The sequence below is a fragment of the Heterodontus francisci genome, chromosome 13 (assembly GCF_036365525.1).
Source record: "Heterodontus francisci isolate sHetFra1 chromosome 13, sHetFra1.hap1, whole genome shotgun sequence".
Lineage (NCBI taxonomy): Eukaryota > Metazoa > Chordata > Chondrichthyes > Heterodontiformes > Heterodontidae > Heterodontus > Heterodontus francisci.
The window spans coordinates 114,536,793-114,553,672 of record NC_090383.1 but is presented as its reverse complement, the minus strand read 5'-3'; the positions used below and the strand labels follow the sequence as shown (position 1 = coordinate 114,553,672).

Sequence of the window (16,880 nt, the reverse complement as noted above, 5' to 3'; positions counted from 1 at the left end):
CCAAAGCTAAATTCTATCTTGCCTCAAAATTGCTCTCGAGTGTCAGTGCAACTTGTTCTGACTTGCAATCCAGTGCTCTCTAGATGCACCTCAATGAACAATTTTCTTTTATTATTTCATGTCTAAATAACTTTACGTTATCATTGATATCCCCAAATCCTCTTCCTGTTCAGATTGGTAGATGGGATAGTTTCAGAACAGATCTAGCAGCTCAAAACTGGTCATCCATGAGGCGCTGTGGACCATCAGCAGCAGCAGAATTGTATTCAACCATAATATGTAACCTCATGGCTTGGCATATCCCCCACTCTACCATCAAGCCAGAGGACCATCCTGGTTCAATAAAGGGTGTAGGAGAGCATGCCTGGAGTAGCACCAAGCATACCTAAAAATGTGTCATCCTGGTGAAGCTGCAGCACAGGACGACATGATTGCTAAACATCTGAATCAGCATGCTAAAGACCTGGCTAAGTGATCAGATGAAAGCTATGTGGTCCTGCCAGATCCAGTCATGAATGATGGTGGCCAATTTTAAAAAACTAACTGGAGGAGGAGGCTCCACAAATATCCCCATCCTCCATAATAATAAAAGCAAAATACTGCGGATGCTGGAAATCTGAAATAAAAACAAGAAATGCTGGAACCACTCAGCAGGTCTGGCAGCATCTGTGAAAAGAGAAGTAGAGTTAACGTTTCGGGTCAGTGACCCTTCCTCCATGATGGGGGAGCCCAGCACACAAGTGATATCAAGGCATGGCTGAAGGCGCTGGGTACAGCAAAGACTATGGGCCCTGACAACAGCCTGGCAGTAGTACAAAAGACTTGTGCTCCAGAACTAATTGTTCCTAGCTGAACTGTCCCAGTACAGCTACAATACTGGCATCTACCCAACAATTGCCCAGGTACGTCCTATCCACAAAAAGCAGGATAAATCCAATCTGGCCAAATGCCACCCCATCAGCCTATTCTCAATCATCAGTGAAATGATGAAGGTGTTAACAGCGCGATCAAGCAGCACTTCCTGAGCAATACCTGTTTACTGATGCTCAGTTTGGGTTTTACCAGGGCCACTCAACTCCAGACCTCATTCCAGCCTTGGTTCAAACATGGACAAAAGAGCTGAATTCCAGAGGTGAGCTGAGTGTGACTGTCCCTGACATCAAGACAGCATTTGACAGTGTGGCATCAAGGAGCCCTAGCAAAGTTGAAGTCCATGGGGATTGGGAGAGCCCTCTCCACTGGTTGGAGTCATACCTAGCACAAAGGGAAGATGGTTTTGGTTGTTGGAGGCCAAACATCCAAGCCCTGAGACATCACTGGAGGAGTTCCTCAGGATAGTGTCTTGGGCCCAACCTCTTCAGCTGCTTCATTAATGACCCTCCCTCTAACATAATGTCAGAAGTGAGTTGTTTGCTGATGATTGCACAGTGTTCAGTACCAATTGCAACTCCTGTTGAAGCAGTCATGTCTGCATGCAGCAAGACCTGAGCAACATTCAGGCTTGGGCTTTTTTTTTTTCAAATTCGTTCAGGGGATCTGGGCATTGCTGGCTATGCCCATCCCTAATTGCCCTCGACGGTGATGCCTTCTTGAACTGCTGCAGTCCTTGGGTGTAGGTACACCCACAGTGCTGTTTGGAAGGGAGTTTCAGGATTTTGACCCAGTGACAGTGAAGGAACGGCGATATAGTTCCAAGTAAGGATGGCATATGAATTGGAGGGGAACTTGCAGGTGGTGGTGTTCCCATGCATCTGCTGCCCTTGTCCTTCTAGGTGGTAGAGGTCACGGGTTTGGAAGGTGCTATTGAAGGAACCTTGGTGAGTTGCTGCAGCGAATCTTGTCGATGGTGCACACTGCTGCCACTGTGTTTCAGTGGTGGAGGAAGTGAATGTTGAAGGTGGTGGATGGGGTGCCAATCAAGTGGGCAGCTTTGTCCTGGATGGTGTTGAGCTTGTGTTGGAGCTGCACCCATCTAGGCAAGTGGACAGTATTCCATCACACTCCTGACTTCTACCTTGTAGATGGTGGACAGGCACTGGGGAGTCAGGAGATGAATTACTCAACACAGAATTCCCAGCCTTTGACGTGCTCATTTAGCCACAGTATTTATATGTTTGGTCCAGTGGTCAGTGGTAACTTCCAGGATGTTGATAGTGTGGGGATTCAGTGATGGTAATGCCATTGAACGTCATGGGGAGATGGTCAGATTTTCTAAAATAAAAGCAAAATACTGCACATGCTGGAAATACTCAGCAGGTCCAGCAGCATCTGTGGCGAGAGAAGCAGAAATAACATTTCAGGTCAGTGACCCTTCATCAGAACTCTGCCACTGACCTGAAATGTTAACACTGCTTCTCTTGTGGTGCGAATGTTACTTGCCACTTATCAGCCCAAGCTGATAAGTGTCATAACATTTGTATTTTGCTGTGCTGCAGGTAGGACACTGAGACTCACTTGATTCACAGACTAGTTTCTGTTGGCCATTTTGGCAGAACGTGGTGCTTTCTGTCTGGAGCTGGAGGGCATGAAAAGGGTTCCGAGATCTCTTGTCAGCATTTCAGGAGCTTAATTTATTTTTTTAAAAATGGTAAACTACTGAGAATTGCATGTTGCCTAGGGAACGGCACAGTGGCGCAGTGGTTAGCACTGCAGCCTCACAGCTCCAGCGACCCGGGTTCGATTCTGGGTACTGCCTGTGTGGAGTTTGCAAGTTCTCCCTGTGACTGCATGGGTTTGCGCCGTGTGCTCCGGTTTCCTACCACAGCCAAAGACTTGCAGGTTGATTGGTAAATTGGCCATTATAAATTGCCCCTAGTATAGGTAGGTGGTAGGAGAATTGAGGGAAGGTGGGGATGTGGTAGGAATATGGGATTAATGTAGGATTAGTATAAATGGGTGGTTGATGGTCAGCACAGACCCGGTGGGCCGAAGGGCCTGTTTCAGTGCTGTATCTCTAAATAAAATAAAACATAATGGGGAAATATTGTAATATTTAACAAATAACATAAAAGGTTCAAGAAAATAATATGACGGGGAAGAGCTTGATGAGTTATATTTAGAAATACCATTTTTGACAGAAGCACTACCTGGAGCAGCTGGGCTATAATTATCAGAAGCAAGAGCACTGGTTATCCAAGTATGGTCAATGACACTAACTCTTGTCGCTTTCTTGTAGATGAGAGCTGTCAGGAGCTGGCAGCAGAACTTGTTCAGCTGGGATTCATCAGTGAGGTAAGTAGTTTAGTTTTGCTTTTCAATTTTTAAGTGCTTACAGCAATACTGTATGCTTTTATTTTTTTTTCTTATTTGTTCTCTCCCTTGTTGCTGGGGTTTGGTTACACAGGTGCTGCCAACACTCAGGTGCATGGCCCAAGTGGTCATTGTTCATGTGTATCCTAGGCATGCATATCAGTGGGCTATTTTAACCATTTTATGAAAGCCATGTAACTAGCTTCAAGCGATGAACATTGTCTTTGTTCTGAATGAAAGGAATTGAAAAGTATTACCAACTAACTGTCTTATCATTTCATTGTCATTGTGTTTTAATTGTTCCTACTGTAATGCACATAGTCATTGAACCTCTTAATAGTCAATAGCTTAGCATTTGACTTGGGTGACTCCATTTTCTAAAGATTCAAAATCCATTGTGTATCTCACAGCTCTGGGCATGATGCTAGAATGTATTTATACACCTGCGCATGGAATGGGATTTTTTTAAAGGCATTATTTGCAATTCTACTAGTGTTTTTGAATAGAATTTGCGTTCTACTAGAGTGCAGAATGGAATTTGAAGATGAAGTTTATAGATCAAAAACGCATGTATTAACAAATATTACAATTGTAGGAGATATTTCTTGAATTTAAGATTGTCAATAATTGAAGGGGAAGTTTGGAAGTTTTTTTTTATTCATTTGTAGGATGTGGGCATTGCTGACTAGGCCAGCATTTATTGCCCATCCCTAATGGCCTGTGAGGCATGTCTTTGCATTGTGGGTGGTTGGTAAATTGAATTCTTTGTTGACCATTAAAGCAAAAGCTATACATTTCTCAGTTGTTTGAGAAATATGAAAGGGTATGGGATGAGGGTTTTAATGCCAACACCAGCAATTGACCAATATTCCTCTTTTATTTTAAGTGTGCAACATGTTTTGTTTTCTATGCTTTGCATCATTGCTTTTTCCTACCTTTTGAACAGATTGATCAGAGCCGGTTAACCACCTTGCTCGAAGATGCATTCAGCAAATTCTTCTACAACAGGAATGGCTCCCTCTCTGATGTTACCGTCTCATCATAGCAACTCGAGTCATCATTTGACGCAGCTACTTCATCACCGGCCTGAGACGGGCAAAAGACGACATCACAGGAAGCCATGCATTCTGGCTCAATTGCATGTTGTAGTATGGTGATGAGTTCCCAGCTACAAATGGTGAACGTCCCACCTTTGAAAAGTTCTGTTGTCAGTATTATGTCCCATCTGTGCTTCACCCTGTGACTTGTATTTTCTTTAGCCGTATGACTCGCAGAGCGCTGCCACATTGGAAAGGCGCTTTTCTCTTAACTGAAGTATAGGTGGGTTGGAGGCAGGGTGGGGAGGAAGAAGGCTGCTTAATCTGACAAGACTCCACAGGAGAGAGAAAAAATGAGGGGTCTGCACGGAATGAAGTATCGCTAGATACGTTTTTTGTGAACTCTTTCAATATGTTGTATCGCTTTATATATGCCAGTAATGTGTATGTTTTCTCTGTTGTATAATCTTTGCACATTTGTTTTCCAAGATGTGGGATGCTGGGTGATTTTTAATGACTTTCTGACAGTGTTCCAGTAAAAAACACTTAAGCGAACCCCGTAAGAGAAAGTTCCCACTACTTTTCAGTGTTGAAATTATAAAATGGCATGGTACAAATGTGGAAAAAGCGATGGTCACAAAAACAGTGGCTATCTAGTTCTTCTTTTTTAAGTGGCATGTTTAGTGAACATATCCAAATTGGCTAGTGGAATTTAGGTGAATTGTTCTGGATCCAAGCACAAAATTAAAACGTCCCACTGTCATTCCTCTATGTATAAAATTCCTGACCCAGAAATGAAAGTTCATTGCAAATTAGTTACAAGTCTTAGGATTCAACTGATACACCAGGGCTGCCTTCATTTTATCTGCTCTATTGAAGCCTTCCTTCACCCTTCCTCGCCCTTTTATGTAAAGCCAAACCGTGATATAGACCTGTAAACCATACTCTGTAGTATTTTGAGTTACATATGGTCGAGGTTGTGTAGTAGTTCCTGCTATTTGTTTTGATACGAGAGCACACCATTGTAATTGTATTGATCATTTGCTAGCCATGTGTTTCTGTGAGGTCAGTTGGCCAAGGGAAGTTGAAATGATTTCTGTTTCTTCTTCTGTCTTGAGCCAAATGGTGCATGGTGCCCATAATGACATGGGCATAGTTTTTTGGTTATTTTACTTTGTGAGCAATGAGAAGGGTGAAGTCCACTTGGCAAGAACCAGTTTGCCAGTAACCTTTTCTGATTAAGTCTTGCATTTTCTCAGCTTAGTTATAGCTTTTTGTATATGTTGTGGAATGTTTTCACCCTTTCTGCACATACACAATGGAAATTTGAGGTAAAGGGAACTAAGCGATGGTAAGGTAAGATGGTAAAAAGAAAATTTTGGGGGGAGGGGAGGGTACAATTCGAGACTTAACTAGAATTGCTGTAACTTTTGAGAATTGCAAAACTGTATTGTGGCATTGTTTAAAGCCCTGTCTGCGTTTAATGCAGCATTCATTGGAGCAAATATACTGTACCGAAAAAGCAATGTGTCGTTGTTCTTCTGTTAACCCTGCTGAATTGAGTAGCAAAACATCGTGTTTTGAATCTGTGTATGGGCAATTGCTTTTCATGCTTTTCCCTACCTTGCAGCTTATGTGTTTTAAGTTGTTGGATATCAAAAAGGATGGTCACCCACACTACAGTACCAGAAAACTCTCAATGCCATTCCATGTGTATTGTAAAGTATTGCTTGCTGTGAGTTATTTTGAACTGCAGACAAAATAGTTCAAACATTTATTCCTTTTTGTTTGGACAAAATTTTTAGAGCAAGAGGTCAGCCATAGAGCTTTTAAATTCCAAAATTAATGAGGGCTGGTATTTGCTTAAAGTGACTTGTGGAAATTACTTTTTTTTAAATATGTTCTGTTAAACTTAAATTGTCTCCTGCTTGAGTTTGATAAAACTGGGACAACTTGGTGTCCTGGTACTGTGTGAAAGACAAATCATCTGTTACCTTGACATGAAACGTACTGGTTTCGCTAAGTATGCACTGGGTGAGGGAGGCCAGTGGACAATTTAGGATTCCAAGACTGCATCCCAGAAATTGCATTTTTCCAGTTCTGCAACTGCTTGAAACCTTTTAAGAGTCCCTAAATTTCAGTGATTTGATTTTTTTTTTACACCGGTGTGAGAGTTTGAATCACTTGTCCTATGGGTGTAAATCTGATCTGTTAATCAGGGTCTTTTGCTTCAGTAAAAATTTGAGTTTCACTTGTTTTACGGCCATGCAGTTTCTTTGGGGAAAGCCAAATCTTTGCCAATCCATAAATGGTGCATCACTGTATGGTTTCTTTTAATATTAAATATATTACTGTGCAAAGCCATGAGCTATCCTGCTTAAGGAGCAGAGAACTTGCCAAAGGTGGAACTGAATCGCAACCCAAATACAAAAATATGTATAATCACAGCATTGTGCAAGCTCTTTAAACTGAGGTAACAGAAGAATGCAAATAAGTTTAGTTGTGTCTTAGACACATGTTTCCAGTTTGAGCTAATAAGGCTTGCAAGGACGGCACTTAGAGCTACAAGGCTAATTGAGACTACATCTAGACACATAGAGTCCATATTTTCAGGTTGTCTGCTGCTTTTTGCTTTTCTTGCTCTGCCTCCTCGTATTCGCCTCGCCACCCCCCCCCCCTCCCACCACGCCCCCACCCTCCCACCACCAAAACAAATTATTAAAATTGATTTCAACTCCATCTGCCTATCTAACAAAAGAGCAAGAATAAAATTAGCAGTTCTCTGAATTTTGCATTTAATTGGGTGGCGCAGTGGTTAGCACCGCAGCCTCACAGCTCCAGCAACCCGGGTTCAGTTCTGGGTACTGCCTGTGCGGACTTTGCAAGTTCTCCCTGTGACCACGTGGGTTTCCGCCGGTGCTCCAGTTTCCTCCCACAGCCAAAGACTTGCAGGTTGATAGGTAAATTGGCCATTGTAAATTGCCCCTAGTGTAGGTAGGTGGTAGGAGAATGGTGGGATGTGATAGGGAATATGAGATTAATGTAGGATTAGTATAAATGGGTGGTTGTTGGTCGGCACAGACTCAGTGGGCCGAAGGGCCTGTTTCAGTGCTGTATCTCTCTAATCTAATCTAATTCTGATGGACAAGAGTGGAGCGTTTCCTAATTTCAGTCTGTTGCATGGAGTATTTCCAGTGTTTATTAATGTATATTTTGCTGCGTTCCTCCAAGTAAAATGTAGTCTGTGTTGAAAATGGTTTTGGGCATCAGGTTGGATGTGGTACCACATACTGATGAGTGGTAAAATGACTATAATTTGAAGTGTTCAACACCCATAGCACAGCACGGGTCACAATTGCATCCATGGTGGCAAAGGTCTTTTTTTAAAACGGTTTCTTAAATTGCATGCAACATCTTGTTGGGGGTAGAGTTTTATTTTAATTTCACCAGTTAATCTCAGTCGTTTTCAATTTTTTTATATTATTCAGTCTTGGGATGTGGGTGCTGCTGGCAAGGCCAGCATTTATTGCCCATCCCTAATTGCCCTCGAGAAGATGGTGATGAACCACTGCAGTCCATGGCGTAGGTTCACCCACAGTGCTGTTAGGGAGGTATTTCCTGGACTTTGACCCAGTGATAATGAAGGAACAGCAACATATTTCCAAGTCAGGATGGTGTGTAATTTGAAGGGGAACTTCTTGTAGCCGGGGTATTTATGTGGCTGGTCCAGTTAAGTTTCTGGCCAATAGTTTCACACAATAGAAGTTTGACTTGACTATTTTCTAAAAAATGATGGGGCCCAGTAGATAATACTTTATTTCTGGAGACCGATTTAATTGTATCTTTTTTTTAAAAAAGAAGTTTTAAAATTTATGTGCAAAAATTTCGGCCCTCTCTGTTGGAGCCAAGGTCTTTTAAAAAAATTTTTGTTTCTTTGAAATTTTAAATTGGTGACTATGGGGGAGGAGGGAGAAAAAAATCAGTTTCTTTATGGTTTCCCTGTATATAAAAAAAAAAATGTCAATAGTCCATTGGATATGCTTGGGAATTTTTCTTTTCGAAGTAGCAGGAATGCTCGATGAAAAGTTGACTCAGTAAATACATTTCTCAGGTTGGTCAATAAAGTATTACAAGGTTGCAACTATCTGAGATGCTGCATTACTGGCGAGTGTTGAAGTTTCAGTGGAGCATTCCAGCAGAACAGCAAGTCACCTGTGCATTTTGTGTCTCGTTTTTGTTGCTTGCTGACTAATTGTGAACTAAAATAGAAATAGTTGTAACATAATCTTTTACTCCCCTCTTCCTACTTGTGACCAAAGGTTGAATGAGCAATGATTTTGTTGTCTGTCTTAAAAACTAGGCAGGGGGAGAGAGTATTGATTGACTACATCAGTTGTATCATTTCCATCTTTCAGTCCATTCGCTGTGACACTTCTGCCCTCCCCTCCCACTCTTGCAGGGCACTTATGCATCGTTACAAAACATTACGAACAAGAGGTTTAGGAGAAGTGTCGAGGTTTCCCATTTTTGGCAGACTGTAATCTAAACTAGAAAAAAAGGAATTCTGCTGAATTAAGTCTTATTAGCAGAAGAATCAGACATAGTAATAAAACACAGCGTAAGCACACGAGATACTGTGAATTTTCCATTCTCAAAGTGATTATAAGTGATATTTTTGCGCTGTTTACATGTTATGAATTTCTGAATCTGCTCTCAAGTACTGTGATTTGGTCCATTAACAAGATGACAATGGTCTCTTCCCTCATAAGGAAGACTAATTAATTCCAGGCTGGGATTGCTTTATTTCCTTTAACTGCTTCCTTTGGCAACATTGGCTTTGGTTTTTGGGATACACTGGCACACTTTATTCACAGAATCATTGCTGTGCAGAAGGAGGCCATTCGACCCATCATGTCCATACTGGCTCCCTGAAAGAGCAATTCCTTCAGTTCCATTCCCTCGCCTTCTCCCCGTAACCCTGCACATATCTGCTTTTCATATAACAGTATAATTCCCTTTTGAATGCATCAATTGAACCTGCCTCCACCATGTTCTCAGGCAACGCATTCCAGACCTACGTGAAAAAGTTTTTCCTCGTGTCACTTTTGCTTCTCTTACCAAATGCTTTAAATCTGTGCCCTCTCGTTCGCAATCCTTTAACGAGTGGGAACAGTTTTTCTCTCTCTACTCTGTCCAGACCCCTCATGATTTTGAATACTTCTATCCGATCATCTCTCAGCCTTCTCGTCAAGGAAAACAGTCCTAACTTCTCCAGTCTATCTTCATAACTGAAGTTCCTCATCCCTGGAACCATTCTTGTGAATCTTTTCTATACTCACTCCAACGTCCTCACCTTTTTCCTAAAGTGCGGCACCCGGAACTGGGCTCAATATTCCAGCTGAGGCCGAACTAGTTCAACATAACTTCCTTGATTTTGTACTCTATGCCCCACTTTGTTCCTCTTTGGAACTGATTGGTGTCTATCCTGGGTTGCTGGAAATGTATAAAATTGTGGGGCGGTTCAATGTCTAGATAGTTTGGTTTTCGTTGAGCAGTAACAGACAAATGCTTGTTGACGTCTTGTTTTCACACTGGGCAACTCAAGTGGAGATCAGTCACCTCAGCTGAGATCATTGGGATGTTAACACTTGAATGTCCTGTTAATGTTTCAATTGCATAATGTTTTACCCAATATTGGGGGTTTTTAACACTCTTATCCACTGATACATGGTACTCCTAGTATGTTACAAAACACACTCCATATCCTTGATTTCATGGGACTACCCATGGGAGGGTGGGGGTTGCTTTTTATTTTAAGACTTATCGGCTCTAAACCTGCTGAATAATTACAGCATATCTTTTCATAAGTTAGTGCCTTATGAATATATGCTACCCAATAGAATGTTGACTGGGAAATTGGTGGTCTCACTAATGTCACTAAAATGTTATTCGAGTTATAGAGTTATACAGCACAGAAACGGGCCCTTCGGCCCACCGTGTCCATGCCGGCCATCAAACCTATCTATTCTAATCCCACTTTCCAGGACTTGGCTCATAGCCTTGTATGCTATGGCGTTTCAAGTACAGGCAGTTTGTTCCAGATTCCAAACAACCTTTGGATGAAAAATATTTTCCTCAAATCCCCTCTAAACCTCCTGCCCCTTACCTTAAATCTATGCCCCCTGGTTATTGACACCTCCGTTAAGGGAAAAAGTTTCTTCCTATCTACCTTACCCTATCTATGCCCCTCATAATTTTACATACCTCAATCTGGTCCTCCCTCAGCCGCCTCTGCTCTAAGGAGAAATAACTGTAGCCTATTCAGCCTCTCTTCATAGCTGAAATGCTCCAGCCTAGGCAACGTCCTGGTGAATCTCCTCTGCACCCTGTCCAGTGCAATGACATCCTTCCTATAGTCTGGTGCCCAGAACTGTACACAGTACTCCAGCTGTGGCCTAACTAGCGTTTTATACAGGACCATCATAACCTCCCTTCTCTTATTTTCTATGCCTCGGCTAATAAAAACAAGTATCCCATATGCCTTCCTAACTAACCACCTTATCTACCTGTGCTGCTGTCTTCAGTGATCTATGGACAAGTACACCAAGGTCCCTCTGAATTGTAGGTCTTGGAAAACCCAAATGTTACTCCACTCATTATCCTGGTTGTATTGCAGCTGGTGATAAAACTGACAACCTTACAATGGCTCCCATTGTCTTTATTCTGGGCGTTCTCAAGATAACTACAAGATGCCAAAACTTTCCTAACATAATTGGTCATGATAGTTAATGTAGTGAAAGTTGATTTATTAAACTGGTGCGCACATGGTTTTCCCCCTCAAATCCTGTTTCATGTCTACCGTAGTGGTGTAGAAAGCACTTGCTCTTATGTGAAAATCTTAAAAAAATAAATGTTCAATAGCATTCCATATTCCTGTTGTGTTCTGCAGCTGACTATAACTGAAAACTCAAATGGGCTTTCAGAAATGGGTTCCAGGTAACGGTGTATAGATGTAGCAATGTAGTGTACAGTGCTGGGCATGAGTTTGTTGATGAATTGTACAGGAGTTCCCAACCTGGGCTGATCCATAGGAAGAGACGCTGAGCTGAATGCTAAGTAAATCCCTATAAGTGATCAGATTTTTTTCTTTAAAGTAAGATTCCCCTGAAGATGAGCTCCAATTGCAAATCAGACCCAAGAGGGAATGTAATTGTGGATCTGGGTTTGTTTAGACCAGAAGTGCAACATATCATTAAGTGCAATGATCAACTTGTATCCTTTTCTCTTTCAAGCTATTCTCACCTTCACCTCCCTCCTCTTCCCAAGGCAAAATGGATGCAAGCAAGAGTTCAGACATGAATATTTGAATCAAAAGTTTTCATTGATTTCCACAAACATTTAAGTCAGAAGTAAGACTCTGCCAGCCCCACCACATACAATTACAATCATAAAGCTGGTGTTGTCGCAGGTTGTGTTTGAAGGGATGCACTTGTTTTTGCCCCAGTCCTAAGGAATGAAGGAAAAGCTACTTATTAGCTTTGCACAATGTAGTGATGCCTTGTGATATTGTATTTACTCTAGTTCTGTATTGTACCAAAACTCTTATTTAAAGTAATGTATAAATATGAAAATAGAACTTTGAAGGTGGGAGTTGAAAAACTTTAAAATATTTTTAAATGGGTCAGTCACACAACTTCCACATTTTGTTTAGCTTTGTTAAAATAAAAAGTGTAAATTTCCATGTTGTAAGCAGACTTCTTGCTGGGGAAGGGGATTGGTGAATCTTGTGCTCTATTCAAAATTTCACCCCCAGAATATTCAATGACTTCAGCTATATGCTGGGTTCTCCGCTTTCATCAGGATTTTATCCATCTTTCTCGCTGCCCAGGTGTATTATTTAATGACTATTTCCAGGGTCCACTAGGCATGTCACTTCTTGTCTAGTCAACCTTTTGACTTTTAAGGACTTCTGCTTCTGAAGTTGTGTTCTCTATAAATTACTAGGTTATTTTCACATGGGTACATTACAACTGTGTCCCACTTAACTATTCAAGGATGTCCTGTAGCCCTGAAAGGCACTATATAAATGCACACTCTTCTTTAGGTATCCCCAAGTTTGTTTCTAATCGATTCTATTATTTTGTCACTTAGTTATGTAAGACTAATGGATCTTTTAGTTGTCTGGATTTGTTTTGGTGTTTTGTTTTAAAAATTGGATTGTTCCCAAATTGCTACCTCGGTTGATTCCCTCATGTCAGCACATCAAGGTTTTTTTTTAAGTGTAGTTTTCTGCTCTCCTCTTACCCCAGGGCATTGTCTGCTTGCTGAGGTACTGTTTCCTATTAGTTGCTTTCTGGCACCTTGTTGATGTAGCCATTATTTGTGAACCTGGATGTAGCATTACCTATTCAAACAAAGCAGCACCACTGTAGGACCCAATTCTGCCCTTGCCCAATGCCTCCATATGCACTGGATAGTCATCAGGAATGTGAAGCCTGGCTGCCTCCTCTCCCTTCCAACCTGGGTACTGAAACTAATGGCTCCACCATTAGGATTATTCAACATAGGCTAAGAACTGAATCCAGGGACCTTCCTGGTCTGCTGAGTGATTTTGTTAAATAAAAAGTAGCCATTGGAAAAATGCAAGATCTGATGTCACGCAACTGACTGCTTTAAAACTCAACAATATACATTACTTCCAACGTCACAAATTATCTCCACAGAAAGCAGGAAACTACAGACCAGTTAGCTTAACATCTGTCTTAGGGAAAATGTTAGAAGCTATTATTAAAGATGTCATAGCGGGGCATTTAGAAAAATTGAAGGTAATCCAGCAGAGTCAACATGGTTTTGTGAAAGGGAAGTCATGTTTAATCAATTTATTGGAGTTCTTTGAGGGAGTTACATGTACTGTGGATAAAGGGGAACTGGTGGATGTATTGTACTTAGATTTCCAGAAGGCATTTGATAAGATGCCACATCAAAGGTTATTGCAGAAAATAAAAGCTCATGGTGTAGGGGGTAACATATTGGCATGGATAGAAGATGGTTAGCCTACGGGAAACAGGCATAAATGGGTCATTTTCTGGTTGGCAAGATGTAAAGAGTGATGTGCCACAGGTATCTGTGCTGGGGCCTCAACTTTTTATAATTTATATAAATGACTTAGATGAAGGGACCGAAGGTATGGTTGCTAAATTTGCTGATGAGACAAAGATAGGTAGGAAAGTAGGTTGTGAAGAGGACGTAAGGAGGCTACAAAGGGACATAGATAGGTTAAGTGAGTGGGCAAAGATCTGGTAAATGGAGTATAATGTGGGAAAGTGTGAAATTGTCCACTTCAACAGGAAGAATAAAAAAAGCATTATCTAAATGGTGAGAGGGTGCAGAGGGATCTGGGTGTCCTAGTGCATGAATCGCAAAAGGTTAGTATGCAGGTACAGCATATAATTAGGAAAGCTAATAGAATGTTATCATTTATCACAAGGGAAATTGAATGCAGAAGTAGGGAGGTTATGCTTCAGCTATAGAGAGCATTGGTGAGACCACATCTGGAGTACTATGTACAGTACTGGTCTCCTTTATTTAAGAAAGGATGTAAATGCGTTGGAGGCAGTACAGAGCAGGTTTATTAGACTAATACCTGGAATGGGTGGCTTGTCTTACGAGGCAAGATTGGACAGGCTAGGCTTGTATCCGCTGGAATTTAGAGTAAGAGGCGACTTGATTGAAACATGTAGGATCCTGAGGGGTCTTGACAGGGTGGATGTGGAAAGGATGTTTCCCCTTGTGGGAGAATCTCGAACTAGGGGTCACTGTTTAAAACTAAAGGGTTGCCCATTTAAGACCGAGATGAGAAGAAATTCTTTCTCTGAGGGTCGTGAGTCTTTGGAAATCTCTTCCTCAAAAGGCAGTGGAAGCCGAGTCTTTGAATATTTTTAAGGCAGAGGTAGATAGATTCTCGATGAGCAAGGGGGTGGAAGGTTATCGGGAGTAGGTGGAAATGTGGAGTAATCAGTTCAGCCATGAACTTATTGAATGGCGGAGCAGGCTCGAGGGATCGAGTGGCCTACTCCTGTTCCTAATTTGTATGCTTTTAATTTTATCTGATTGAGACTGTCAATTAGTGTTGAAGTTTATGTATTATGCCATAGACTTGAATCTAATGGGAACGGAGTTGAAATAATCCACCAAGTATTTATTTGAAGGATCCTTGCATCTGCTGGAGAAAAGACTCTCCTTCCATACCCTAGAACCAGAGTTGAAAGGCTTTCTCAAACCTTGTGTATCCCGGATGCTTCTGGTAATCAGAGGGCTTCAGAGATGCAATTGCTATCTCCTAGCAAGTTATTGTGCTTGAACAGATCTGTTTGAAGTGTGAACATGGATAGAAAACCACATCCCTTCATCTCAACAACTTGATATATATTTAATCTAGGCTAATAACATGGAGTCTCTCCTAGCTCTGGTAGAGTAATGCTCATAAATGCCCCCTCCCGTCGTCCTACGGTCGAGTTCTCTGAATGCAGCAAATAGTCCCAAGCGTTTTTAAGGATGTGAGGTTGATAGTACCATAAAGTATGGAGCAGGAAATGGCCCCAGGTTCACTCCATGGTCTGTGCTGAGTTAGCTGATCTCCTTGGCCCAAAATTAGGGAGGGAACAAAGAAAATACTAAAATTCCTGCACCTAATTTTCTATGAAGTCTTTGCTGGAAACGAATGCATAAATATTCGGGCAGAAAAGAATTAAACTGCTGTCATACATTCTCGTTTAGATAGACTCCCAGCACACCCTCAAGGTTCACAAAGTTGTATAGGCCATTGGGGAAAGTATTGGAGTGTGATTTGGTGCCTGTGTAAGTCTCATTGTCTTTGGGAGAAGACAGCAAAGTTTGGTGAATGGAAAAATATACTCACTGTTCTTACTCTTTTGTGTGTAGTGTAAAACAACTTTTAAGGCTGGTCTTCTCCCCTGTCAGAGCACTTTGTCACTGTTACTTGTTCTTACAATTGGGCAATGGATCGGTTGTATTTATTGGCCACCCCTAGTTGCCCTTATGGCTATCTGTAGTAAATATTTGTAGGGCATTTCAGTGGGTGTTGAGACGACCACATTGGTCAGTCTGGGTGTAGGTGGTAGTTACTTTCTCGAAAGCAGTTGAAAAAACCAGTTGGGTTTTTATGACAAAAATTATCAATTACTGAAATCAATCTCGACAATTTAATGTGGTGGGATTTGAGCTCATTATCTCTGGATACCTGGTCCAGTACTCTAACCTCCACACCACTGTAGCTTAATTTTGGTGCGTCAAACTTTGCCCTTGGATAATTGTTCAACAGAGGAAGAAGCAAGAATTCCAGAAGTATATCCAGGACAACTATAATCAATAATAATCTGTCTGGATATTTTGTGCATTGTCCTTGTCCTGTCAACAAGAGCAAAATATTTTGACCAACAGGGGGCGATATATACACATCTAAACCGTCCAAATGAAATTATGGTGATAAGGTTTTTGTATGAGGATGCTGAATTTTTTTTTTTAGCTCTTTTCATAATCTATATGATTAAGAAGCTATATGAACTGTGTCATTGTAAATGTTAGCATGTCTGAGGATGTTGCTGTAATGCGCTGTAATGTTCTAATTCTAATTCTAAAAAAAATGTTAGTGATTTTATGCTTGTCTATATATATTTGTTCCTCTGCCCAGGTGAGTTTGCAGTGTTGATCTTATTTGCCAAACATCTGTCTTTAGATTTGAACACACCCTTTGTGAGAAAGCACCGAGTCTCCAGAGGCTCAAACGTAATTTAGGCTGACCCTTCAGTGCAGTACTGAGGGGATATTGCACTGTTGGACATGCCCTCTTTCAGATGAGACATTAAACCAAGGCCTGCATCTGCCCCCTTGTTGGAAATAAAAGATCTCACAACATTATGCAAAGAACAGGGGAGTTCTTCCATCAGCATAGCCAACATTTATCATGCAACCAACAGCTAGAACAGATGATCTGGTAATTTATTTCATTGCTGTTTGTGGGAGCTTACACGGAACAGCTGACTCCCACGACTCATGATAGAGCCTCCCTCAAATGGCTCGGAACGCATACTGTCCATCCGACTGCTCACCACCTCTGGTCCAGTACACCTACTCAGCATCTATGCTCCAACACTCTGTTCCGCACCTGAAGCTAAAGACCAGTTCTATGAACAACTCCATAACATCATTAGCAGCATCCCCAACACCGAACACCTATTCCTGCTGGGGGACTTTAATGCCAGGGTTGGGGCCGACCATGACTCATGGCCCTCCTGCCTTGGGCGCTATGGCGTTGGAAGGATGAATGAGAACGGGCAGAGACTGCTTGAGTTGTGTACCTATCATAACCTCTGCATCACCAACTCGTTCTTTCACACTAAACCCTGTCACCAGGTTTCATGGAGGCACCCAAGATCACGTCATTGGCACCAGCTAGACCTCATTGTCACAAGGCGAGCCGCCTTAAACAGTGTTCAAATCACACGCAGCTTCCACAGTGCGGACTGCGACACCGACCGCTCCCTGGTGTGCAGCAAGGTTAGACTCAGACCAAAG

At 41.7% G+C, this 16,880-nt stretch overlaps 1 protein-coding gene across 1 annotated transcript in view; it reads left to right on the top strand.

Annotated features, from left to right (window-relative positions):
- nrbp1 (nuclear receptor binding protein 1) overlaps window positions 1–12,025 on the top strand; it is a 90,414-nt gene extending 78,389 nt beyond the window's left edge. The window contains exons 16-17 of the mRNA XM_068045499.1: window positions 3,176–3,231; window positions 4,196–12,025. Coding sequence (XP_067901600.1) covers window positions 3,176–3,231; window positions 4,196–4,294 — 155 coding nt within the window. The 3' untranslated portion in view covers window positions 4,295–12,025. The remainder of the gene's footprint in view (window positions 1–3,175; window positions 3,232–4,195) is intronic.
- The last annotated feature ends 4,855 nt before the right edge of the window (window positions 12,026–16,880 follow it).